This window comes from Astyanax mexicanus, chromosome 9 (assembly GCF_023375975.1).
Source record: "Astyanax mexicanus isolate ESR-SI-001 chromosome 9, AstMex3_surface, whole genome shotgun sequence".
Classification (NCBI taxonomy): Eukaryota; Metazoa; Chordata; class Actinopteri; order Characiformes; family Acestrorhamphidae; genus Astyanax; species Astyanax mexicanus.
Window position 1 is genome coordinate 34,408,864 of NC_064416.1, and position 27,948 is coordinate 34,436,811.

General features: G+C 37.1%; 1 protein-coding gene across 1 annotated transcript; it reads right to left on the reverse strand.

Moving 5' to 3' along the window:
• Positions 1-208: 208 nt before the first annotated feature.
• On the reverse strand, positions 209-26,576 carry barx2 (BARX homeobox 2). Its single transcript, XM_022667739.2, has 4 exons — positions 26,024-26,576; positions 10,510-10,810; positions 3,387-3,471; positions 209-1,457 (listed from the first exon to the last, which is right to left on the reverse strand). The coding sequence occupies exons 1-4, from the start codon at positions 26,208-26,210 to the stop codon at positions 1,152-1,154; spliced, it is 879 nt and encodes a 292-aa protein (XP_022523460.1). The 5' UTR covers positions 26,211-26,576; the 3' UTR covers positions 209-1,151.
• Between the last annotated feature and the right edge of the window lie 1,372 nt (positions 26,577-27,948).

The following is a 27,948-nucleotide window of genomic DNA, read 5'->3' on the forward strand; positions in this document are numbered from 1 at the left end:
TTTAGAACCTATCACAGGTAGAGAGCAGTATCAGAACAAATTACAAGGAGATTAGAACCAATTGCAGTCAGACGGATGTCTCAGACCCAATTACAGATAGTGGGAAATGGGGGTCTCAGACCAATTACTGTACATGTTGATTAGAGGTTTAAAAACAACCAATCACATGCAGGGGGGGGAGGGTCATGTAAAAATTAGGAAAAAAGGGTTCATATACAATGTTTATTTACACAAAGCCTGACTCTACACAAGTAATAAATATACCATTTCAAATATTCAGATATAACTGATGGGGAAGGTTGTCATGCACACAAAAATAACAAAATCTCAACAACAACAAAAAAAAACGCAACCATATGAAAACGAAACAGGCATCTTAGCTTAACAATCGAGAAAACATTCTTTGGTAAGTTTAAAAATAGCACTTTTAATAGCAATTAACGAGACTCAATTGCTATCGTAATAGCAGGTCCTACTTTCTTCCCCATCCTTTGCCAAGCGTGCTTTAAAAAGCCATATTTTCTTCTGTAGAAAAATAAAACACTGTACAAGTGTACACCTGCGTTCGGCACTCGACTTGTTTTTTTGCCGTTTAATGGGAAAGGCTTTTAAACATGAGACAAAAAGGCACTATTACCTCCGAGGGCATTTCAGCATTTCAGATATATGTACTTTGGCAGGGGGCGAGACGCCGCGCTGTGCAGACGAGTCATTTTTAACAGAGGCAATAAACCAGGCAGCAATTATGATGTAAGAGAGGAAATCGCTCAAGAAAAAAAAACAAAAAAACACTCACTGTTTGTCCATTTGGAACGTAGGGTACTAGAGTTATAGAATAATGTTAAAATAACGCACGACTGCCTCTGCTGTGATGCAATTTCTGTCGAAGTGCTTTTGGCCACGCACAGCTGATCGTAAAACACTGGACTCAGTCTCAGAATGGCAGCTGGAGCAGAAGCACATTAAAAGCAACGCTACAGATTGACTTTCTGCACTTTGGTCCATTCAGCCCAATGCCCGACACTGGCCCGGCCTCCCATTCAGGTCTTTTGGAGTTCTGGTGATCAGAGGCACTAAGTGCTTTGGTACGCTCTATTCTCAGTCTTTGGCTGCGTGTTAGCAGGTCTGCGCTGGACGCTAACGAGCTGCGTTTAGCTTGTCGTCATAGTCTCTGGAGGTAACTGGGTCAGCTCTTCCCGGGCCGAAGCCTCCGCTGGCAGGGGGCGGAGGGGTTCGGCTGACCCGCAGCTCGTGCTCAGGTCTTGGGGTTGTGACTGAAAGACTTCATCCTGGGCCTGAAGCTGGGACTGGGCATGCGCTTTGATTTGCAGCCGGCCTTCCTCCGCCAGCTGAGCCAGCCGCCGCTCTTCAGCCTCGATCTCCTCTGTGGTCGGGATGGAGTTTTTCTTGGGTCGGCCTTTGGGCTTGGTTGGGGCTTCATGGCCTCCTTTCAGGACCTACATAAAAACATACAAATTAAGAAGATACAATTTAATACCTTAAGCCTTTCAGACCTGAATTATCTCCAGTGATGGAAAATAAATGCAAAAATGCTGTTTTCTGTCTGTATTGCACAGAAAAGAAGACTCTAATATTCTATTATAAAATCTATATAGCAAATAAATCCAATTAACTAAAATATTTACTATATTTCCATTGCATTTTTATTTCACAAACTGTCCCTAAACAGTAAAAAATAATGAAAAAAAAAAATCACATTAAATTAGCTAAATTTAGTTGTTACTTTGCCTTAATGGCTCTAGTGCAACTGTCTTTACAGTGCAGTGGGCGGGGCCAAGTTACTGTTTAATTGGTTTATAAACATGTTCATCGGCTGGTTTATGGTCTATTCTGATGAACAACAGCATTCAAATAGTGTGACGTGGTATAAAACATTTAAAAATAAAGAAAATACAATGATGTCCATTGTAATGGATGCAGGGTCTGAAAGAGCTCAACTATACAGTTATAAGTCTTAAGTTCTTATGAGTCGTGCTTTCTTATGCTTCTCTTTTTTGTGTTTATTTTTTTTGTCATATTTTTTGTCCTTGTTCATCCGCAATTTTTTAGCCCCAATTTCATGGTTTCATTCATGTTCCTATGGAAATATTAGAGCTTTTTATGAGTCATATGGATTAGTTTTTGATTAATCTTTTGAGGAATATAAATTATGGAAGAGTTAGTTGAGATATTGACTTAAAAAACACTCTTTAATGTTACTTAAATAAAAATGTAGTTACTGTACCTTGTGCAAAATATGATTTTTTTTTATGGTCCCCTGGGACTTTCAGATCATCCACATATTTTTATCAAAGGTTGCGGGAAAAAAAAAATATTTGAGCAGAAATCTTTTATAAGATCCACTGCTTTATAGTAGGGGTTGAGCAATATTTGTATATATATACATGTATATATATATATATATATATATATATATATATATAATTGGGGAGGCTGTTGCCAATATTTATAGATCAGGGCGACCAACGGTATTGTATATAATAATAATCACAATTATTCTTTTTCTTGCCAGTGATAAAATACAAAATCATTAAGAAAAAAACTTAATATACACAGTTTACAAGTTTTTTCACCTGAGTATTTACCATGTCTATAATTAGCTAGGTAAAGGACTACAAGTTAATCAGTGTCAAAGCATAAATCTACTGCTACAAAAAATCTATTCATTTACTACTAATAATAGGTTATAATGTATGTAGTTTAGAAAGAAAGGATCGGAAGTTAGGATTCACAGAGAGGTCGTTGAAGTTTAGGAGGTTAACCAGGGCTGTGATAAATGTGAGCCCAGGTTAAAGGTGAGTCTGGTTATTACAGTGATTAAGGGAAAATGTGTGGGCCAGAGGGACTGAGATAGCGAGGTCATTAATCTCTGAGAAGAATGCGCTACCAAGCTTTTGTTCTCGGCCGAGGAGCTGACCGCACTGACGCAGACCTTTCTCTGTCCTCTAAATCATTACTTATCTTTTCCTCTTTATCTCTCTCTTCCTTGCACACTCTTTTTCCCCTTCCGTCATGCACAGAATCATGCACACGCTAAGTGTATCCCCCCCTGGGCTACAGCTTCCTCGACAGTATATATGATGTATGGAGAGCAATCCGGGGCGAACAGGTTAAAAACTGTTTAATGGATTTTTAATGATATGGTCCAGAATCGTCTGCTGCCAAATAGCTACTGTAGCTTGGTGGTCTGTTTTACTGCAAACTTCAAGGTATGCAATGTTGTATGAGTATGAAATATGAATATAGCTCTGGATGTAGACAGTGCTCGGAATTGTGAGGTGTGGCCTTTGTGAACCCAAGCTGGCTCCAGTGATCCTAGCTTTGTCCAAGATTTAGCTTAATTATTAGTTTATTGTTAGACTTACCATTTTCTTCCATTTCATCCGTCTGTTCTGGTACCAGGTCTTAACTTGGAGCTGGGTGAGTCCCAGAGACTGAGCCAGGTCCAATCTGAAAGAGAACACACACACACACACAAAGGAAAAATTAAAAATGAACTGTGATGTACATCACCATAAAGCAGAATCTGTGGTAGCACCTGAAACAGCTATAAAAAAATGGTTTTAAGAAAAAGATTACATGAAATTGTGATAAAGGTCATTCAAATATGTATGTTTTAATGTTTAAAGGCATTTAACAGTTCTAAATCCCTCAATCCACAATATTACATGTATACCAGGAATACGCCATTTAAGGCATTACCCCCAGTGGACAGTGCAGTGGGTGGTAATGATTGTGACCGGCAACATCTGGCTAGAAATGTCTGTGTGAACAGGCCAATCCCACATGACAGTGCAGTATTCTTTAGCTTCCATGGAACATCGCAAAAGTCATGGGACATGTTATTTGTTACCATGTTTCTTGACAAGGGGGATCAGACTTTTTGGGGTGCTGAGAACGCAACCAAAAAAAAGATAAAACGCTAAATGCTAGAAGGGCTAGCGACACCCCTTTTCCATGACATTTTTTATGCATTTCATATATTTAATGTGCTACAACCACTGTATATGACAGATTTAGCTGTTGTTTCTTACTGTTTTCCCAAAGTTCAAATTCATTATCTACATACAGTAATTGTTCCTTAGAAGTTTAATAAAGGTTAACCGTGAAGGCTGTAAAGCTAGACCAAGGATGCCAAAACATTTGCGCAAAATTGTAGTATTCAGTATTCACCCTACAGCAGTTTGACTGACCCCCCCCCCAAACAAGGCAGAATACAGACTAGCCAATCAGAACAGAGGTCACTATCATATATCTGTCTTGAAGGCACAGCCTGTTGATTCTATATAAGGAAAAATCTTGTGTACAAGTAGAGGAAAATGGTTAAAATGTGAAGCTAGCATCCATCCGAAACCAAGACATAATCAACAATCCCAAAGTCACCTGTTGATCTCTACATTAAAGCCAGTGGGTGGCCCTCCATGGTCCAGATGTTCATCTAATCAGTGCATAATCAGTGAAGCTAGCTGACTGGATGTATCAAAGAGGGTTTACATGACTCTATCTTTCCAGACCTCCCATTCAATCCTGTCGGCGTTTATCTATACAGGAAAAAAGGTAATCCTATCACGCCGGCTTCTTTCTCGCCCAGAGGCGACAGAGGTTCTTCTGGCCACTTTGGCGAGCGTTCCGTGACTAATGCGGTGACTGGTTTGATGGTAACGCGATAGTCAGTGCAGGGTGTGTGAATGAGGACTGCAAGTGGGGTGGAGGGCGGTGGAGTGGGCTGTATCAAACGGCTAGACAATCAAATGACCGGACAGAGACTCCCACCGCGTCTGCCTTCAAAGTGGCTCCCAACAGCCTGAGGGGATTAGCCATGTCTCTGTCGGCCGGTCGGAGCAGTGCTCGGCCATTTGAAGAGAGGCGCAAAGATCTGCTGGAAATGAGCAGATTATCGCACTATCTGAGAAATATTATATTTCATACAGACATGCATGTACATGCGGTTGGTAGAGTTTAGTAACACCACTGCGATTTAGGCAGCAGACTGGCGGTTTGATTGCCTGCCAAAGAGGCAAGGAGACCAAAGTAGAGCTCTGCATTGGCAACGACCTGACCAGCCAACATTCTTATGTTGGCTCACATGGGTGGAACGAACGTGAGCTATTATTATATTATATGGCTCGCAGATTGTATATTTTGTGTGGGACCCAACTGGGCTTCCCAAGTGGTCCCTATTACTACAGTCCACTATTGCAAAATAAACCTTAGATAAAATGTTCTGGTTCCTTGTCGGATTACCCATGCAGGTCTTACATGGGCAAGTTATCTGGGAGGTGCTATGATACGTATCACAATACAGGGGTTACAATTCAATATTTTGTGATATATTGGAATACTGTAAGCCAAACAATACATCATCTAATATCTAAAGCCAGAACATTGCCATACTATATGTCTAAATGTTTGTTAACAAGTTAACTTGAAGTGTTTTCCCCTTGGCTTGGTTTGAATTTGAAACAATATAAAGCGCAAGTGCAACAAAATGTGTCACAATAAACCATGTGAGCACATAGTCTCCTCTTATTGGTCTGAGGGGATAGAACGTAAATAAAATAGGGTCCTGTGTTCAAGACCAACATGTAGGTTTGTGCAGTGCAAATTTGCCTCAGCACTTAAAAAAAACATATAGTTTAAATACTCTAATAAAAACAATAAAAATTAGCAAAATCCTAATACTTTTCTCCACATAGTGTACTTAACTAAACTGACTAAAAGTTGTGTTTTTGAGCTCAGATGTCGCTGCCACTTCTGAATAAGTTGCATAAGTTGTGAACATGAGACAGAATGTTTATAGCAAGGCATGATGTGAACAATTGAAGTTTGAACTAGGCCTGATAGTGGGTTCCAGGTGGGTGGAAAATTTGTGTTTATTTCACTAGAAGTGAAGTGAGGAACCCGTATCTGTTACTAGTGTGAACGTACCTTTCCCAAGAAAGCACCTGCATGTACACATTTCACCATTGTAGCCACAGCTGGTGCTGGATAATAGCCAATATCATAAAAGCGAAAAACACCACTGTATACACTGTATTTAACATTGCTGTTATCATTGTGGTCACGTGACCAAGTGACATTCGGAAGTAGCGCAGATCACATTTGAAATAATGGGGGTTTTGTTTTCTGGTTCTTTTCTGGTTTGAAGAACTCTAGTTTAAGATCAGTTGGCTTTAGATGGTCCAAGCTTGTCTTTGATGGTCAAGATGGTTGAAAGGCTGATAATCCAGAGGAAAAAATATACGTTATACTGGTAAGATAGTGGGACAATCAGGTGTGGCATTTGATTCTGGTCGTTCTGGTCAACATTACTTGCTTGGTCATGGTAGTAATGCCGGTTGTCCAGCATGGTCTTGTTGGACTTGCTGATCAACTAGCTTGGTAATGTTGGTCCATCTGGAACATTATTTCTGTAATGTTACAGGCTACTTTCATGGAACCTTTTGAAAATGTTAATGCTAAATGTTCTAATAACATTCTTTTAGCATTAGCTAGGTTGTTGTTTAGCTTGGTCAGATTGATCAGACCACCTTGTAGACTAAATAACCATCAAACATAAACAAAATCATACCATATACTGATCAAGACTATATTTTATTTCACATTTCAGTAAAAAAAACTGATTTGTGCTGCTTAAGTGATGTATAATAATATCATAATAGTAATGCAAAGAGAGCTATCTGTCTATCATCTATCACCTTCCTGTAAAAGGACAATTCATCACACAAATTGAGAACATCCTTGAGTAAGAGTCTGCGTCTGCTGCGGTCTTATCTCAATCAGAGCATGCAACACTCACATACACACATACTTTACCTTTCACCTAGCCTTCATGTGGGGCTTTTTGAAGTTATTTGAGTTTTGATGATAATGATAATGATTATAATCATCTCTGCCTCAAAAACAATTATCACTAAATGATATACATCATTATGGTCTATATTGTGCCATGTTTTTCACTGCTTTTATGGGCTTTTGATTGGTTGGCTGTTTGTGTGCACTCAACTGTGGCCAAAAAAAGCAGAGAGAGAGAGAAAGAGAATGTGAGAATATGATAGAGAGTGATAGAGAGAGAAAGAGAGAGAGAGAGAGAGAGAGAGAGAGAGAGAGAGAGCACAAACAGACCTGCGGCACGGTGTTCCCCTCATTCCATGGCTCTATCTGTAGAGGGGGATTTCCCCCAGTTCATGTTTTCCATTCGACTGAGATTTTAATTACTTCATTACTAAAACTGAGCAACAGATATGAGTGTATATTTCAGGTGTGATTGTTTTTAACTCTTTGCGGGGACCAAATGTAAGCAAGATATATGCATATGAACATGCATGAAATTTAACATGGGGTCTTGGCCCACTTTCATCTTGATGAATGATTGCAATATTAGTTGCAACCAGAATGAAGAGGAATAGAATATTCTCACGCAGTTCCTGCAGATTTGTGCGGTAGGGGTGAAGTGTTGATAGTGAATCCAATAGCATTCTATAGAGGCATTTCTAATCAGGGATAGGTTTGGCGATGCAGCTGGCAATAGCAGAGTATATGTGTCTCCAAGGCAAGTTATTAAGGCAGTTTGTGGACGAGCACTGTCCTGTTGAAATGGTGTGTGTACACTAGAGTGTGCATTCAGAAAAGATAGGGGCACTAGTTATTAACACATGACTTATTAACATAACATTAGGCTATTATAATGTTCCGTGGGCAAAATGTGCATCCCGATTGGTCTGTTCCTGTGCTCACTAGACCTATCAGTGCTTTTTTTTTTTTTTACAGAATGCATGGCTGTCAAAAGACTCTGAGGCAAGTTAAGGTAAGCTAACAAGTGTTATACTTTCACTGCTATTGTTAATCTTATACAGTATATTCTAGCTCCATCATGGTGTCCCTCTTGATGGTACCCTTGAACTCCTAATGGACTTGGTTATAACTCCCTGAAATGATTTTTGGCAGGGTTGGATATCTTACTATGGATTTGTTAAGTTGCAGTCCTAAGAGTCCCATTGTTTTCAGTCTACTATTTTTTATATAATGCCTTACAGTTACAAAATCACACAGTCATTGCACAGGAAAGACAGTTACTCCAACAAAAGCAGCATAAACTCTTTTTCTTATTATCATTGCATTTCTTAAAGAAGCATGAAAGAGCAGGTGTCCCAGTACTTGCTCCATATAGAGTGTGTTGGATTTGTTTGGGCCTGCAGGTAAGTAAATCTCTTAGAGGATCTATTAGAGGAGGGTTGCTGCCATACAGTTATACAGCCATCTGCAACCTGGGAGATCTGCACTTCAGTGCAGATGATCCATGACAGCCCTGACGCTTTTTCATGCAACAGCCAGGAAAACTGGTGACCCTACTGAGAAAACTCGGCCAATTGTTTTCCATATCTGACACGTTCCGAATCCTCAACGGTGGCTTATATGGTTTTAAATACAGTCCAGATTCGAGACCATAACAGCGGTACGTCCAGCACGGCCAAACCAGAAAACGCAAAGCCCTAAACCGAATGGAAAGTATGCGAAGGCCGAGCAAGTGCAAGCCGCGAGAGGCGACTCGAGACACTGCGATTACCTCATCTCATTGTACGAAAGCTCCAAAGCGTTTTATATACACCTGCATGTGTATTAAATGATTGGCATGAAATCAGTGTAATACATTTGTGTTTGCTGTTGTTGGCGTGTGGCCCTGTCTTGTTGAATGGGGGTAGTGTTTCTTTTAGAGCCTCTCTTTTTTCTTCGCTATTCAAAAAAAAAAAAGAAAAAAGAAAAAAAAGAAAAGCGCAAGGTTAAAATGTTACTCCTGTCCTGACTAGAACATTGCGGTACGTCATCCATTGGCTCGCCTCAATTAACTGGGCCCGAGACGTTCCCAAAAACATAAATCAAAATGTCATAATGAGTCTGTTCACTGTGGGTCGAAGAAATAAATGAAAAGAGTTCAGGCTTACATTTGCATTGAAAATTCTTCGGAGTCCTTACTGGCGTTGCCGTACATGTAATTCCATTTGACTGATCTACAGCACGTGTTTGAGGACATGTGGGCGAGAGCAGGAAAAAGTCCAATATTTTGTGCAAATAAACGTGTGCCAGTACAGTAGTGTGTTTTCTTAGTCATTTCTGTATTGTGCTCCTTCACCATGTTGCATCACACAAGCTATAAAAAAAACAAGTACAAAGTATTTGTTCCTTGCTGCACACACCCACAGTTCTTTTTGTCACATCCGTTGACATCCGATGTCTGTCATCATTTGTAATAAACCTCATCACTGCCATCCCGGCCTTGCACAGACTCGTAACATGGTAATTGAGATGTAATCCTGATTTATACTCATAGTAAACATATTAAACACTCATTCTCAGAACACTCTGTATCTGGCAGTGAAATAAACCTCATTTTTCCAAATGTCTTACTATGGCTATATTTACTTTGCAAGCCTTATTATTTCATTAATACTTTTTGCTCAGAGCGGTTTTGACTCAGATTTCACATTAGTACTTCTAAGTAAGAGATCTTTATTTGCCTGTATTGTAAACAATATTACAATGTGCACATTGATACTTTTATGTACATCATATTTGTGGCTTAGTCACACTGCAGGTGTTGTGCTGAATTCTGACCCACCACCAGAGTCTGACTACCCTTTATTAATGTTCTGTTGTCTGTTGTGAAAAATCAGAAAAACTTCATATTAATTGTTATTTAATAACAGAAACAACAGGAATCATGAGCACAGCCTGTAACTCAGGCTGCAAAGACGAGTCTTTATCTGACAGGGAGTCAGAATTTGAGAGACTTTGGGATTACTAGGACCTAATAAGTAGTAAGAAGTGTTCTGTCCTCATATGGGGACAGAAGTTTATTGTAACTTTTTTTTTTAAATGATCATTGCCATTTGGGACCCAGTTAGTCCAAAAACTAAATTTTAGCTACCTAGAGTAATTAAATAAAGCCATTTCAAACATAACATTAGATGAGAATTTTCACCTGGTCCATGGCTGTAGAAACTTTTGACTGAGATTCCCACCCTCCCATCTTGTTTTAAATCAATTGAGTGTAATTTTTTCGTGTGTCAACTAGATGGTAAGTGCAGTGTATCTGCATATGAGGATGCAGGGTCTCAAGAGATTAAGTAATGTTGTGTGATGTATTTATTAAAGGGTTAAAGTTTTTAATGTCAATTTTACTATTATTCACAACTGTGAACAATTTGATTTTGTATGTTGTATTACATTTAGGCATTAAATACTAAACCACTATAATAATAAAGAGTTGAATGACATAAAATGAAAAGTTGGGCCCGAAAGAGGATGTTACACATTTACCAGTCATGAAGGAGTGTTCTGAGCCATTCTGAATCTTCCGAATTTAATATTTGTTACTGTCCTTTATATTGCGTAATAAATTCTTGAATGGAGAATTAAAATTAAAAATTTAAAAATGTAATGGATTATCTGTTATGTTAAAGAACTGTATATGATCGTGCTGATGCTGACCTGTCTGGTGTTGAGAGATACTTCTGCTTCTGGAACTTCTTCTCCAGACCCATCAGCTGCAGCTCGGTGAAGATGGTGCGGCTGCGGCGGGGCTTCTTCAGCCGGGGGATGCTGTGCTCTGTCTCAGACTCGCTGCTGATGCTGACCGGGGTCTCACTGGGCTGCGGCTCGCCGGGTCCTGGGTGCAGGGGCAGGTGGGTGACGCGGCCAGGAGGTGACGGCTGGGGCAGGTGAGGCAGGGCACTGGGAGGCTGGCGGGTGATGACTGACAGAAGGGGATATGCCCTGAGTGAGGAGGGGCCTGGAAGAACCAATCAGAGAAATGAGAAAAACATTAGCATTGTTTAGCATGTAATATTTAACCCTCAATCCAGGCAAGCAGGTGGTGTGTATAAGCATTAAGCTTAGAGTGGTTCAGCAGACTAAGACGCTGACACTGTCTCCTGAGGCTGGTGAGTTTGAATCCCAGATCTCGCTGCCTCAGCATCAGCAGCCGGAGTCTGAGAGAGCACAAATGACCATGCTCTCTTTTGGTGGGTAGATGGTGCTCTCTCTCCTTATCATTCCCAGTGTGATGCTGATGGCACAGGCTTCTGTTAGTTGATGTATCAGAGCTGGGTTCCCGGCACTTTCCTCCAAGTGAATTGGTTACCTGGGGCTTGGTTTGAAAAGAGGCGGAGTCTGACCTCTAGGAAAAGTGTTTATTTTGTGACATCACACTTAAGAATTAGATGTTGCTCCAGTTTTTTTATATATGTATTGACTGGGCTTTGATTTGTACATTTTGAGTATTTTTATTGTATATCTTTTTTAGTTCTGTCAAAGTCAATTTAAACTGATATTTTTTAAGACAAAGTAATTATTTCTCCAAATTTACAGAGCCTGGTGACTTGTTGTTAGTGATTATATTATTTAGGAATTATTTTTGTTAGTGTTGAGTTCAGAACACACACACACACACACACACAGCTGTTCCTGTTACTTCGAGATAAGGCTTCTTCTAAAGCCCTCCAATAAACTTTTACTCAGTAAATTAAAAGATGTAGAAACACATAAAATTTAAACTGGAATATTATAATAAAGTAAAAAGGAAACTCTAGTCTAGGTTTCCAGACACACACATCTACACATTTTTTTAATCGATATATTATTTAATCTCCCATATATATATATATATATATATATATATATACATACATATATATATATATATATATGTATGTATATATATATATATATATATATATATATATATTTTTTTTTTTTTTAAACATAAATTGATTAACCACAGAATATTGTTGCGATGTGTATACATAATTCCATTTTGACAGTCTTACATTCATTCAAGTCTTTAGAACTGTGATTAATCCTGATTTATCACAGGATATTGTATTATATTGATTAATCAAATTGTTTTTATTGACCAAATTTTTTTCTTCATTTTTTTTTACTGTGGTATCTTTAATGTGTCTTTAATGGATTAAATGTGTACATTTTCTTTTCTCTTCATGGCTGTTTTGGAGCACTGTGTTTGAACCTCATTAAAGAATAAAATTGGCATGTGACGATGTCTCAGTTCACATCACTGAGACTAAATTGTGCCGTGAGGCTCATTTTGCTACTTCTTAGTTATATTTCGTCCAGTTTTACCAACCGTTGTGTCCAACAGATCTAAATCCTGGTTAATGGCCTGTCCCCCCTGCGCTTTACAGTGGACGGGGAGGCTAACAGGTCTGACCCTCCTGATGTAGGTTCCTGAACTGCAGGACCGCTATAATGACGTAACCGGTGTTTTACACCGCCACCTCTGAACCACTGCGAGATAATGATTCTCCCGTGATGCTTGCGTTCACACTCACAATGCACTCTGGGTAATAAATTGGAGAGGGAACGCTGGGTTTTCGGCCCTAAGAGTGATCCCAAACTTAAATCTCTTCATATCTCTTGCCCCCCCCCTCTCTCTCTCTCTGTCTCTCTCTCTCTCTGTCAGACGGCATTGAGACGCCAGGCTCCATAAAACGCAGACTGGGACTCAGCTGTGCTGAGAGGGGCATAAAAATCAAATTCTGATCCTTTAGATCCGCTGGATTTATTAGCACTTAGAGAAAAAGAGAAGGAATGAGACTCTGTCACATTCACATGACTCAAGAGTTCATTCACAGCGTTATATTAATACCTACTGTAGATAAATACAATATAGAATAAAAAGGGTATTTGTTTTGTCATAATCAAATTAAAATCCCTTAACAGGCCAGGATTTTTGTCAATTGTCTGCCTGGCATTACACCACTAAATCAGGAGGATTTCTATTCAGCAGGAACATTACTAAAAAGCATAACTGTAATTGTATTAGAAAATATTTTCCTGAATACAAATCAAACAGTTCATGTTCTACAAACATATTTGCGCCATATTTGTCTATTTTTTACGTCTATTTTCAAACCTGCAGAATTTGGGTTTGATTCCTGTTACTGATCTGGAATTATTAAGTGGAGCAGAGAGAGAACAGACAGCTTAAAAGGAAATGGTTGATCAGTGTCATTCAGAAAAAACCTTTATTTTCATAGTTTAGAGGACATCAGATGACTGATATATTTTCAGTTTATTCATAAAGTAATATTTTATTTTTTTAAGGTCTTCTGAGGTAGAATATCATTTTTGGGGGATTGACATTTTATTTTCAGATCTTTGGTATTTGATATTTTTAGCTAAAAAGAAAATATTATTTTCTTTCAGAGTTTTGATAATTATTTTTTCTTATATTTGATTTCTATGTCTATATATCTTATTTTTTTGTATTTTATGCAATTTTAAGTATGATATTTTGTTTTACTGTGCATTGTTTTTTTTTTTAGTTTTTTTTTTTTAGAGGTTTTCTGAAGCAGGATATGGAGCTTAGGGGTACCACATTTTAAACAAATACAACAAAAACACTTAATGTCACGTATTGCATTGCATATATGTCCATATAAACAGTAGTAGCATTTAATAGTATATTGTGGCAAGTTGTTTGCAGTAAAATATCTCAATAGCTACTGATAACAGGCCACAGTGATGAACATGATACAATATTATTATATGAATGATATTCCATTCCAATGTTCCATTTTGTGACATGTTGTAATTCACCACACATACAATAAATAAATGTTTTGTATAGTATAAACATATGCATGCATGAGTACACACACAAAGAGCTACACCCTTCAATGATTCCGATTCATATGAAATGAGCTCATCGTTAATGTTCCACACGTCCACATGTTCTGCTGCTTGTCCAGACATGAAGTTTCTCCTCTTCTACTTGTGACACACACACACACACACAAACAATAACACACACTAACACACACACAACTCTTTTGCTTTGTTTATATGTTTACTTACACCCGCCCCATATTAATCCTAAGATATATCATACCAAGCAGACAATAACCATGAACCTAATGGCACTATGACCAAGATCCTCAACCTTGCTGATGCTTCTCTTGTCACTGAATTCAATCAAATACTCAAAGCAATGTTCTAATGTGATTCCACAGAAATAAAATGAGAAGAAATAATGATAACGAGCAAATGGCCCAATCTCCACTGTGGATCCGCCCGCCCTAGTGAAAAAAATAGAGTAAAGTATACTAAGCATTATTATGCTATAGTGCATTAAGTGTACATTTAGCCACATTATCAATCAGTATATTTAAAGAGTGCTAAAATTATTATATTAAAATATAAAATTATTATTATACTTTAATTGTATAAAAATACTACATAGTAAAAAGTCTTACTTAAATTGTGCTAAGTGTACTTAACTGTACTAAAATGGAACGTACTTAAGTAACATTCAAACATACTACTTCATGGATGTAACCCCATATTTTAAATATGCTTACACTACAATTATAATACATTTAATGAGTATTACAACTGTATCACAATTATACACCAGGTATATCAGAAATGTACTAAGAATTGATGTTAAATATATTTACATTAGAGTACAAATATGCGTTTTGTTCCTGTCTTTTGTAGGAAGCACAATTCTAGTATACTTTGTTGGGTATAAAATATATTTTAATATACTGTACTACAATTTTTTACCATGTTACAAATTTACTTTTACATTTTATAAATGTAGTAATTTAATTTACTTTCTAAAAAGTAATATGATACATTGTACTTTAGGTGAGCTACTGTAACAGTTGTTTTTAACACACTTTGTTAAAAATATACAAAAGTATATTTGGAAGTATTTTAGAAGTGTATTGAATTACATTAAACTAAAAGTGTATTTCATAGTAGTCTATTTCTAAATACACTATATTGTACTTTTTAAAAAGTATGATCAAAGTTTACTTTCAAACATTTGATAAAAGCACAATATGAATGTACTTTTAATATATTTTAAGTAAGTACATAAATCTGACATTTCTCAGTATGTTTTAAGTACAATTAAGTATATTTTTTTTCACCAGGGCGGTAAAAAATTTATATCCGAGGGTCCAGGTGTGATAAGACTTTTACTTTTATTCTGTTCTGTATCAAATAATTTACTTATTAAAAGTAAATATTGTTTGCTGTCCAATAAAAATATAAAAAAAAACTTAACAGGATGGAGAAAAAAATCTTCTTAACTTTTAATGGAAGTTAATGTAAAAAAAATAGTTTATTTCATGTTACTTTAGAGAATTCCTATTGGTCTATTCATAAAGAAACATTTTGACACAATGTAAGGGTCAGTTAGTATGTTCAAATTATGTATTTAACTAAAAATCAACAAAAATAGAGAAACTTTTTTCATTAGACAGCGACTATATTATTTATATCTTATATATATTTTACTCTAGAGAGGTCAAACTAATGCAGTCAGAGGTGACAGCAAAAATGTAACAGGCTGATAAAGTGAATGGCACCTTTATAACAAAGTTCATACCTTCACAATAATTCCTTTTACATGCAGTGTGTGAAATGCCATCAACATTCCTGGTTACTAGTCAATAATCGTTGCTTGTTTGTTTTTTTAGGACAGAAAAATGCTTTAATGTCCTGTTATGTGTTGCATTTGTTTACATTTCACTTGTAAAACAAACTCATGCAAGATCTAAAGTTAGCCATGCAGATTATTTTATTCAGAGTTCCTCATTGCTACATGCCGTATGTCCGGAATAATTTTCCATTCAGCACCAGCTCGCCTGTCAATCATCCCATGTGTGGCAGAGTTTATGTGAACTTTTACGAGAGGGGTAAAACCTGAGCTAGATTTCCGACATTTGGCCACCGTGGAACCTGTTAAAGTGACAGAAGTATCTGTTAACATGCAGGCCTGCTTGCATCCGAACTGTGTGGACAAACACCTGAATTTTAATCCTTAGATTCTGCTCCTCAGCGTGCACATAGTATGCCACCAAAAATTACATTATAGCCTAAATAGGTGTAACATCCACTTAACGACATCTTCAACAGGATAATCATTATTCTTATATAATATATATATATATAATATATATAAGATTATATATTATATAATCTTAATGTATTTTCTTTATTAATGATTACCATGCGGACCCTGGCTTTTGGACTTGTTTTTGGACCTCTTTTTAAATAAAATTGTTGTGGACATTCCTGGAAAAGATGCTGCCTTAAAGGCAGTATATGTTGCTCTAAGACCTCACCACAGAAGTGTACTAGCACAACCTCATACCATGACAGACCCTGGCTCTGGACCTCTTTTTCCAAAGCCAAGCATTTGTAATGTGTGCAGCATGTGGTTAAGCATTGTCATGTTAAACAAAATTGCAGTAGACATTCCTGGAAAAGATGCTGCCTTAAAGGCAGCATATGTTGCTCTAAGATCTCATCACAGAAGTGTACTGGCACAACCTCATACCCTGACAGACCCTAGCTTTTGGACTTTTGGCTTTTGGAGTCTGGATGATTTGTTTTCTCTTTGGTTCAGAGCTCACGGCATCTATCTATCTTTGGATTGGTCTGAACACAGGATATATTTCCACTGTGTTTAGGACCTCTGAGCCCAGAAAAGTCAAAACCGCTTCTGGACATGGTTAACATGAGACTCATCTTTTGTATACTACTAGCATTTCTGAATGCAATTATGGATTTTGGAGCTTCGTAAAGCAACTATGGATTGTGACCTGTACTGTATTTTAAGAAGTACTAAACTAAAGATGCAGGCTTTAGGAAACAAAACGTGTCTAAGCAGATCGACTGCATTTAGGCTAAGAGGAAAACTGCCTAAAGTGCATTCGATTTTATTTTTTACTGAACTATCGCTTTAAAGTCTTAATCGCTCTTCCCCTTGTACCTGTCCAATTTCGCAGCACCTCCTCCAGCGATCGGATTCCTTGGGGATGATGTCACCTGGCATTCGGCGTGCGCTTGAACTCTCAGTAACACGGTACGTGATGTTTTGGTTCGCTGGGGTGTTGACAGCTCGGTGCTTGGACTCTCTTCTTCACTCGTCACCTATCAAACAGATCTCATCTCAGCCCCATAAGGGCTGAACCTTAACGAACGCTCAGTGGGCCAAAGGAGCTTGTTCGCCTTCAGCACATCCTTTGGTGTAGAGCCAGCTATTCAGCAGTGTTACCCATGTGTTTATGATAATGCAACGTATCTGATAAGGCCTGTTTCAGTCGTAGCGAGGCAACCGAGCTCTGGCCATCTCACCCTTAATAGTGTCCCTCCCAGCGGAAAGGTAAGCACAGAGTTGCAACGAGAGCTGGAAAACATTTAGCGAAACGCTTGTCAGTATCGCATTACTTGTAAGTGTTGTATAAGTGTTTCGACTTGAAACGCAAAGCCTGTGAATTTTCCTGCAGAGCCCGTAAATGCCGGCGGGCACGAGGCTCGGCTCTTCAGACGGATCTCCTGGAAGAGTCGACCCTGAAGACAACATCAGCGAGAGGGATTGGCAGTGTTGTGGGTTGTCTGTCAGCTCAGAACAGATACAGTGTCTTTGTTTGCTTGTAGATACGCTTTAAAAGGTCTGTATTATATAGTTGAGGGACTGATGTGGTGTAATGAGTTTTTGTAACAAGAGCATTCATAATTCATGTGTACATAACCATTCTGTAACCATTTGTGACATCACATAATCAGATCATTCAGTATGACCTCATTTTGCAGTTTTTCAAATATAGAGAGCATACAGACTGTATGCACTGATGTATGAACAGGTGGAAATTCTGAGTTAACGAAAAGTTTACTTTTTATCCAATCAGAACAGTGGGATTAGAAGACAAAGAACAACACTGCTATCAAGAGGTCGGGGCTTAAACACAACACAAAATAAACCATTATCTGCCACCAATCTTAACATGTTAAACTATTAACTAAAAATATACACTTTGTTTTTGAGTATTGATGCTATATTGCAAAATAGCATGTATATAAATGAAAGTACATTTACATGCAGATTTTTGGTGATATCATAACATGATGAAATAGAAATTAGCTTAAGCTCTGTCACAATTGTTTAGTCCACATAAGGCACTTACTATACTATAGACTTTAATATAGACCATTGCTATAAACTATACACTAATATTAATAGTGCAGGTTTGGCAGCTTCTTATGCAAAAATATTAAGGAACTTAATTGATAAGGCATATTGCTATGCCAACATATGTCTGTGCTATTCACCTTATTCTGCCACGCCCACTTTCACGAGTTTGCTTCTTTCACATTTGTGTCAGTTTATATTAAATGATGCCTGATGATCGCATCGCTTTTAAAGTAAATGCAGTCTGAAGTAGCTACTGCTGTGGACACTGATCATAAAGTAGCTAGATATGGAAATCCAACATCCCAAGAGCCTATTCAACCTTATTTACAGCTTTTAACACTAGCATACCTAACCAGCTTTCATACAACACATAAAATTATAGAAGTGCTGTGAATTGCTAGGTTGCCATCTAGCTAACTTATATCCACTGCCTTCCATAGAAGAGGAGCTGCATCTGTGGTTGAAGGAGCTAAATTTAACACATTCACCCAAACACTTATAGTACGTCTGCTGTTACTAGACCAGTGAAACAGACGCATCAAGAGCCATGAGTCTACAAGTAAGCCTTAAAACACACTCTCTTTACCAGAGCTTAGAACCAAGAACCTGTTTCTCTGGGTTGGGATGTTCCAGTTTTGGTTTATCCTCTATAAAATGGTAAGAGCAGACTTATGAACATTTGGGTCGATGTGTTAAATTTAGCTTCTTCAGCAGCACATAGCAGTTCCTCTTCTCTGGAAGGCAGTGGATATAAGTTAGCGAGCTAGCTCCACACAGAACTCCTATCTTTTTGTTTGTTGTGTGTGAAAGCTGATTACTTATGCTGTATTTAGCTAATAAATAAGGTTAAATATCCTGGATTAGCATAGCTAGCTACTATTGGATCAGTGTTCACAGCAGTAGCTATTTCAAACTGCATTTACTTTAAATCTCATACGACTATAAACAATTAAATACGTATTAAATGACCAGATATTCTAACAATAATGCGGAAGAAACACACTTTTGCATTTTCCATTGCATTGTGGGATAATAATGTCCATTGTAACCACACCCAAAAAAGAACACTGTTAAGTATAGTTATTGGATATTTTATTTAACTTAACTTTTTCATAATATATTATTTCATAATATTTCATTCTCAAAAATGAGTAAGTAACTGAAATCTAAATTTAAGGTTGGCATGGGTTGGTTAATAAAAAGTAAATTATTATTTTATACATTTTCCCACTTCAGCCAGTATCTTCCTTGCCTTCTTCCAGTCTACAAAAAACACATTAGCAGCAGATGAAGCCTCCTCAGCCTCCTGATATGTGGCCATTTTTCACCACCCTGTCACGGGAGATTACAACACCGCTGATATCTCTCTCGCCTCCTTCCAGAAAAGCCTCGAAAAAGAGCTTTTCCCTCAGTTTCTGCTGAGAGACGAGCCTCTAAGTGTAATATTATAACCTACCATTACACCAGCCTATCTGTAAACAGGCACTTCTGCACTGGCAGCACTCTAACACCTTTTTTTAAAAAAAACATTCAACACGCTCACGCTCACAGTCTTTTTTCTCAGGCCTAGTAGAGTCAACGTATACCTAATTGCTCATGGGAAACAAGGTTTTAGAAGGAGCTTGGGTTACACAAACTTGTCCTACCTGTGCAACAGTAAGGAATAGCTGTTCCTCCACCTGCATTGCTACAGTAAACAGCAGGGAAATGATATGACTGATATGGCTTGTGTGATGGTTACAAGATGGCTATGAGGATGTTATTAAGTCTAAAGCGAAATACAATAGCATTATTAGGTCATTTATCAGTATGAGTAAATGACATGGAACACTTACGCCAGGGCTAGTCATTGGTTTGGATTTAAAAATTGTGTGTGAATCATCCACCAAGTTCTTAAATAAGAATGACAGTCAGAAGGAAACTCAACTCAGGCACTCTTACAAGCGAAGAGGATACATTTAAAGAAGAAATCCAGAAATGTTTACATTTGGGCAGAACATACAGTATTTCTAAAAGATTTGATGTGAATTGCTTTGTTTAAAATAAATCTAAGCATGACATAATAGAGTGTCTACTTAGGAACGTCCACATTTGTATGAGTTGTGAGGTGTTTTCTTGTGAGTGCAGTTAAAAGGCAAAATTCATGGGACTAGATACTAGTCACATAAAGAGAGAAAAACAAAAAATGTATCAATATTTTATACACTATAATTATAATAAAAATAATAATGTAAAACAAAATGTGAAGGTATGATGGTGGTGTTTTACATAATAAAATGTAAAATATGCAATAAATAGTAAAGATCTGTTTTTTTTTTAATTCCTTTAAAATAGTCATTTTCTGCACTACAGCACTTCAGGCATTTTAAAGAAACTGCATTAAGGAACCATCTATATTACAAGAAGATGTTATTTGTGTGCAGTACCATTCAAAAGACACACCTTACCATTCAATGGTTTTATTTATTTATTTATTTATTTTCCTATATTTAAAAAATATATATATTCAAATTCAGACTATGAAGGAACACATAAGGAATCATGTAGTACACTTAAAAGTTTTTTTTTTTTTTTTTTTTTTTAGAATTGTGTATAAGTATAAAATTGTTTTTAAGTATTTTTTAACATGGGTGCACAAGTATCATCTAAGGCATTTCAGTATATATACACATGTATAAGGAACCAGGTAAATACTGCCATAGTTCCCTGTTAAGGACCACAGCCCTCACTAAAGAAACCCTCATTTATTTAACGTGTACTCTATCCACTAATTGGAATTAAAGCACATCCATTCATTCACATCAGTCCACTGCTTGCTCTCAGGTTTCCAGTATGTTACAGCAGCCCCCTCTGGTGAGAATTGGTAACAGCGTGGCCCTGTAGATCAAGGATGCCACGGCCCCAGTCCCAGTGGGAGAGTCCAGAAGCCAGTGTCCTCTCTTTCAGTGCCAGCCACCATGCCAGCCAGATTCTATATTCAGCATTACAAGCCATTGAAGTACTGGCATATAGAATATCTCACACCAGGCCTGCTTAAAAAGAGACGGTGGGCGCGAGGTTCTGATATTTGGACTGGATACTCAATCCCTCCAGGCTGAGCTGCCAAAACCCCCCACACACACAATCACACACACTTATACACACACACACACACACACACACACTGCCCTCTAGCCCATAGCTATAGCAAGTCTTTCACATCAGAGAAGAGGAAGTGTGTATGTGTGTGTGTGTATGTGTGTGTAAATAACCTCCTGCCTGACATGAAAGTGAGCAGCAGTAAGTTACTGAGGCTATTTTTATTATTTCATCTCCTCCACCTATTCAAACGTAGCGGCTCCGGTTTCAGCATTTACACAGCAGGTATAAAGAGCCGTGCTCAGCTCTCAGCAGGGCATGTCAAGATTGCCATCAATTCGAAACGCTCTGTGTCATATCCAAAGATCACTTCAGTTTTTTCCGCTCAGACGCTAAATCATTAACAGTAACGCCGTATATGTATTCGCTGTCCAAAGAAAATCAAATATTTTTTTCAAAATACTGACTTAACTACTCAAACAGTAAGTTTAACAGTTAATATATAAGATATTTTGGTGTAATGTACAAACAAAGCCAAAGTGTTTTTTGTGATGTCATAAAACCCAGCTTGCTTAAATACATGCATCCATCTATTCATCCTACAGCAGTTTAGCCCCGCCCACTTACACTCTCAGTTTAATGCTGCCTGTTTTTTTTTTCTAAAGGTGTAAATAAAATGCTAGGAATTAGGCCAAAAATTGTAATGTAAACATGTCTTATCGTGTGTTATGACTGTTATTGGCACTTAAAATAACACAAATGTACACAAAGTAGTTTAGTTGATAGGGATACATTAAAATATATATTTTTTAAATGTAGGATATTAGCCCTTTTATGTGATGAGAGTGTCAGTATTACACTTTTTAAGTGGCTAAAACATGATTTTTAACTCAACATCATTCAGATTTATATTAATGATGCTGTGTCAGCTAGTGCAAAAACTGCAAAATTGATAACATTAATTCTAATCATTAAAATTAATTTAAAAAGACTTTTACATAACAGTTATGTAACATATGTGTAGTTTTACACACCAAAAACAGTTGTAATTCATTGTAGTGATCTGTGTACATGACCTCTTTTCTGAGTGGCTGCCCCAGAATATATCACACAGAAAGATCGAGAAGGCAGTGTTGCTAGTAGTTCGTTGGCAGAACTTAACTTGACTGGTACGACCTTTGAAATTAACATATTACTGTTTGTTGTGGTAGAGAGTATAACTTTTACTGAGCTTTCAGTTGATTTTGCTTAAACACTATAAATGAAAGAGGCTAAAAATGATGTAGGATGCATAAAAAATGCCGTATTTAAATGCTTTGTTTTTGTGACATCACAAAAACATTGAATTTGAAGCTGGCTGCTGATCAGTTTCCATTTATGGCCTGAAGAAATTAAGTAGACAACAGTCTGTGTTTTTATTACGTCAAGGAGGCAAACTGACACCCCAACATGTTTTATGTCTGTATGAATATGTAGCTATTAAAAAGACACAACCCATATATACACTATATAGGTGGACATGTATTGTGGTTGAATTCTGGCTGTTGAACGGTCAGAATGCAATCAGTACTAACATCGTGGCCTTGATTGGCTCTCCGGGAGCACACATTTAAACCCCCATGAGTTAAGTCCACGCTAAAACCTGCGGATGAAGCGCAGCTGCCGAAGAATTTAGAAATGCGCTTAATGAATCCCCAATAAACTAATTACATAGTGTTCCAGTGCTGCAGCGCAGAGTGACGCAACATCCTTTCCTTGCCTGGGAACAGGGTTTGTTGCCTATGAATGAGGTTAGGAGTGAATGTTTGTGGGTGATTTCATTTGTTCACTTCCAATCAGTCTTTTGAGAAATAAAAAGAAATAGAAAAAAGTGCCTAACCGCATCCTGTGTGACGAGCGCACCTGCTTCAGGTATGATGCCCCCAAAAAAAAAAAAAAAAACACTCCTCTGTAAATGCTAAAGCCTGGGGGCAAGCCCTAGCAGGCTTTATTTCAAAATGCAAATGTGTAAATCATTACCGGTTGATTGTGGTGGTGAGTCAATCGGCAGTTCGGGTGAGAAAAACATGTTGAAGGGTGAGGTATAAGTTAATCAATGATGTATAGAGCAGCCTTAAGCAAAATATGCCGTTCTTCAGCTCTTTAATACGAATATTACTTTAGATAAAAGTAAATGAAGCTGACAAAAATAACCAGAGCAGGAGTAAACAGGGCCCAGGTTCCTTGTACAACTGCGGCGTGACTTCAGAGTACAACTTTTATCTGTATAAAATTTAAATCTAAATCTAATATTGGTTTAAAATTAAAATATTAAAATAAAAAGTGAGATGTGAGATTGGACAAGAAAGAGAATGTATTATCTTGATGCTGAGCCAGCAGAACAGGATGAGACACTGAAAAAAAAAATCTGAAGTCCGTCCGTTCGCAAAATTCGTGTTACTGGTGTGGTGCACAACTATAATCAATAAGCATAAAAAACTATTCATATAGCAGTGACCTATCTTATAGTCCACTGCCATAGAAAGAAATCATAAAAAAGGAAGAAAATGTCTGCAACATGAGCAAGGCATCATAGACATTTGTCGTTTGGATGTTACGTCATTAACTTGGTAGGTGGGTAAATATAAAATATAATTAATATAAAATACCCAAAACCGGCGCAGAATCAATAAAAAACAGCTTGGTTCAATTTAAATGACATCTAAACTAAAATATACATTGATTTTAGGTGGATGAGATGATTATTTTCATTGCACCAAATCTATCAAAATTCCAAGAAATTGTACGTAGCATCATAGTAGCATGAACAAGGATTAACAACTGGAAGCCTACAGCCTAAAAAGGGCCTGGGTACCACCCTCCCCTCCCCTTTTGGAAATGAATCTGGCAATCTCTAAAAAGTAGATCATATTTTATTTAGTCTTTGTGCTTCAGAATAATGTGCCCGAATAATTATGGTAATAACAGATGCCTTCATTATTTTTTTATTTTTTTTACCATTTTACCACAAACTTGACAACAGCCTCATAAGAAAAAAATGCAGTATTCTGTCATGACATGACAAGTATGCTATAACATAGATAAGTGATTGCTGTTGGGCTGAAAAGGAATTAGTGCCTTATTAGTGCATACTTTCCAACATGGTTTTAGGTAAATTAAACTTAATTAGCTAGTATTGTTGTAGCTTGACAGCTCTCAGCTCTCATTAGCCTTATCATACTTAAAAATAAATATTTGAAATATTATGGATTATCCGTTCTTCAAGCAATGTATCTTGTGGAAGTTATTCGGATAACGCTGTTCTGTAAGAGAACAGTTATTTTATTGGCATATAATTATATACTATGACTTTATGTTTAGTTCTAATGTAGGTATCAATACCAGAATTTTCCAAGCTGCCGGTAAGAAATTACTGTGATCAATCCCAAACAAAACACTCGCTATTTCCATCGGGATGGTAAATAAAAGAAGTAGAAGAAATGTTAATTCATGGCTAATTAGTGAAATTGGTATTTATTTAGTGTGAACACCTTTAAGTGAAATGTATTTTAAAAAATAAAACCCTCACATCTACAGGGAGTTTTTATTTTTATTCCTGTACTTTTTTTAAACACAATGCAAAGTTTCTTAATTTTATGCTGATTGTGCTATTTTTTAGATTCCTTTAATTGAACGCGGTTTCAAGAACTATTTAAATCATTACGATATTATATGCATGATTAAACTAACTTATACTGAACAGGGAACACTTGTGGATAAGGATATAATAAATTACTTTTAGCTAAAAACCGTTAAAATGGAAAATTAGTGCAAATTTATAACCGAGCATCGAATTTTCCCAATTCCAATTTAGTTTAGATATGGTTCGTTATTAATGATTACTTATTCTTTTTACTAACTCTTTTTTATTGCTATTTGTTAAACATTGAAACGAATTATTCGGAGAGTTCATAAATAGCTCGGTTGGACGCTTTTCGCTGTTATTTCTCAGTTCGTCTCTGATCGCTCTTACACAGTGGTTCTCAAACTGTGGTAACACTGTGGTACGCAAAGCATCCCATGGTGGTATGCCAAATGACCTCAGAACATTTGTGGCATACACAAAATATTAATTGTACTGAAATCGTTTTATTTTTAATTTCCCAATTTTAATAACATTCAGATTTGTGTGTGCTTAGTTTTTGGCCCGTTTAGACTCTGTTTGCACTGCATTGGCTAGAGACAATAATCAATCAACTGCAGATTGCAGAAGCAAACAGGGTCCACACAGTAGCCCCATTATATAAGTATGTATTGAACATGGAAATCTTAGTTTAATCACTGGTGGTACATGGTCAAAAATTGACTTGTTGATTTGTCACATAACATCGGTGAAATGCTTTGGCAACTGTCCGCAAAAATGCATGAAAAAATAAATATCTAAAATATAAGGTAAATATCCCGGACAGGGATTAATCGTAGACTTAAACGGCACAGCATTTTGATTATTGAATTTTATTTCCACCGAAAGGAAAATATAGTCTATGACGTCCTTGTCCGGCAGAGTATAAGGATAAGCAGAGGTGGGAAACAAACTATATACAGAGATAATAATAATAATAATAATAATAATAATAATAATAATAATAATAATAATAATAATAATAATAATAATATACAAAATAGTGAACATACACAGAATATACACAGTACAGAAATTAATAATGGTATATTGAATGTAAAATGATAAATGTGCAAAGTGGATGCGTAGCAGACCGCGAATAGTATTATTCTATGGACAGTTTTCTAGACAGAGTTAACCTGGATTTTTAAATCAAATGAAAATATTGTCAACTACCAGGATTCATCCCTGTCCAGGAAACTGACCCTAAGTGTACTAAAATAAAGCGGAGCTGTTAAATGAAATCTGCTTACCAGAACATGAATGGAGGGCTTTGGGTCGGACCACCAGGGACGGACACACCGAGTACAGGGAGAGCCTCTCGAAGTAATCGCATGTCTCCTTGGACAAGATCTCGTCGATCATGAAGGTTTTGTAGCGCCGTCTTCCCGCGGCCAGGTGCCCGGGGTTTGCGCCTCGGAGCTCGGCTTGGCACTGCATGGTGCGCCGCTGTGCAGCTGGTCCTGTCCGGTCTGGGTCTCTCCTGGCTGCGCTGCGCTGCGCTCCTCTCGGCTACTGACGGGCTGGTTGGGCGGGTAATGAGGGAGGTGGAGCTGCTTCAGAGAGACATGCTGACTGATTGCAGCCTCCTCTGTAGATCAGTCCAGGGTTACTCCAGAGCAGAACTGCAGAACAACACTTTTCAGCCTGCAGATCTGTGTTCAGTTCTTTTGATCTTTTTTATTCGCTAATGGGGTTGTGTCAGTGCCACGCTGTGGAACTGTATTCAATACCTAACACAGGTCAATAGTTCCCTCACTGTGCTGAAGTTCCTCCAGTCCCTCTCTATCTGTGAGCGCGAGTTGCGTGCCGCTATATAAACCACCTGCACCTCCCCATACAACACACACCGCGTGCCAGTCAGCGCGCGCGCGCACGAACACACACACACACATACAGATACATACACACACACACATGCAAAAGCGCGTGTTGTTGCTTTCTCACTTTATCTCTATCACCCATTCTCTCTCTCTCTCTTTATTCTCTCTCTCTCTCTCTCTCTCTCTCTCTCTCTCTCTCTCTCTCTCTCTCTCTCTCGAGCTCCATATGAGCGCCGCAGGATGGTTCAATAATAAAAACGATAATAACAATAATATGAATAATAAAAATGAGGATAACAATAATACTAAAAAATAAAATATGGTTATGCAATAATAAACATTTTCAAGTTTCTGCAAACAAAATTTTAGGCGTATTTTGTTGCTAAAAAAAGTTGAAATTCGTGAATGAACAATAGGATATTTAAACAAGTTAAAATCTATTTGATATTTTTTTATATACATTTTTGTTAATTAAATTTATGATATTAATGTAAAATAGTCAGAAATTAAAAGTAAACGTATTTAAGGTGACATTCCATTTGCACACGTTTACGCGTTTTTCTCTGTATCGTTCATAAAAAAGAAACTGTCATTATGATATTATAAATTAGTTAAAAATAAAAATAATAATGATAAGCCGCCGCAGCAGTGCAAGTGTAGTGATAATACTGATGTGTAATGCCGAAGTAGGGAAAATGCCTCAAGGCAAAATCAATAATCATTTTCTGCGCATTTACCGTCGAATGATCATAAATAGCTTGAGAAGTATTGCACAACGGTCAGTCGAAAAATAAAGGTCATACAGGTTTAGTCTAATTACTGATGTTCTGTACTATTAGGCAGGCTAATACACTATATACTGCCATTTATTCTGAATGGATTGCCGTTAAATCTGAACACACTGCTGTGGAAGACCAAATAATACACACAGAAGTTTCATATGATGAATAAATAATCAAAACGGATAAACGTGCGTTTTTATAAGAGAGGAGTTTGAGAATTTGGAGTAATCCTTTTTAGATCAAATTTTAAATGTGTACCTACTGTATAAATGTACTTATTAATTGTATGTTATTTATTATTTTTATTATTTATTATTAATATAATAATAATTATTATAATAATAATAAAAATACTTTTTACAATTTAAATACGACTTTCACCAAGAAATATAATCACTTTTGTATGCAAATAAATACTTTTCAGTGTGGGCAAAACTGTTGTGATATTTTTTTTAAATTATCGTTTTCGTTATAATGCAAGCATACTTAATGTTGTTATACTGTTATATACATTAATAATCATAATAATAATATTATTTGATGTGGCCTACCCGGCGAGCAATAATATTACTA

Bases quoted from the DNA above. Each gene is read 5' to 3' on its own strand.
- barx2 (XM_022667739.2), bottom strand. From the start codon at position 26,210: ATGCAGTGCCAAGCCGAGCTCCGAGGCGCAAACCCCGGGCACCTGGCC. The intron at 10,811-26,023 runs GTAAGCAGATTT...TGGTTCTTCCAG, and splicing joins AGCCCTCCATTCATGTTCTG to GCCCCTCCTCACTCAGGGCA. The intron at 3,472-10,509 runs GTCAGCATCAGC...GTTCTCTTTCAG, and splicing joins TATCTCTCAACACCAGACAG to ATTGGACCTGGCTCAGTCTC.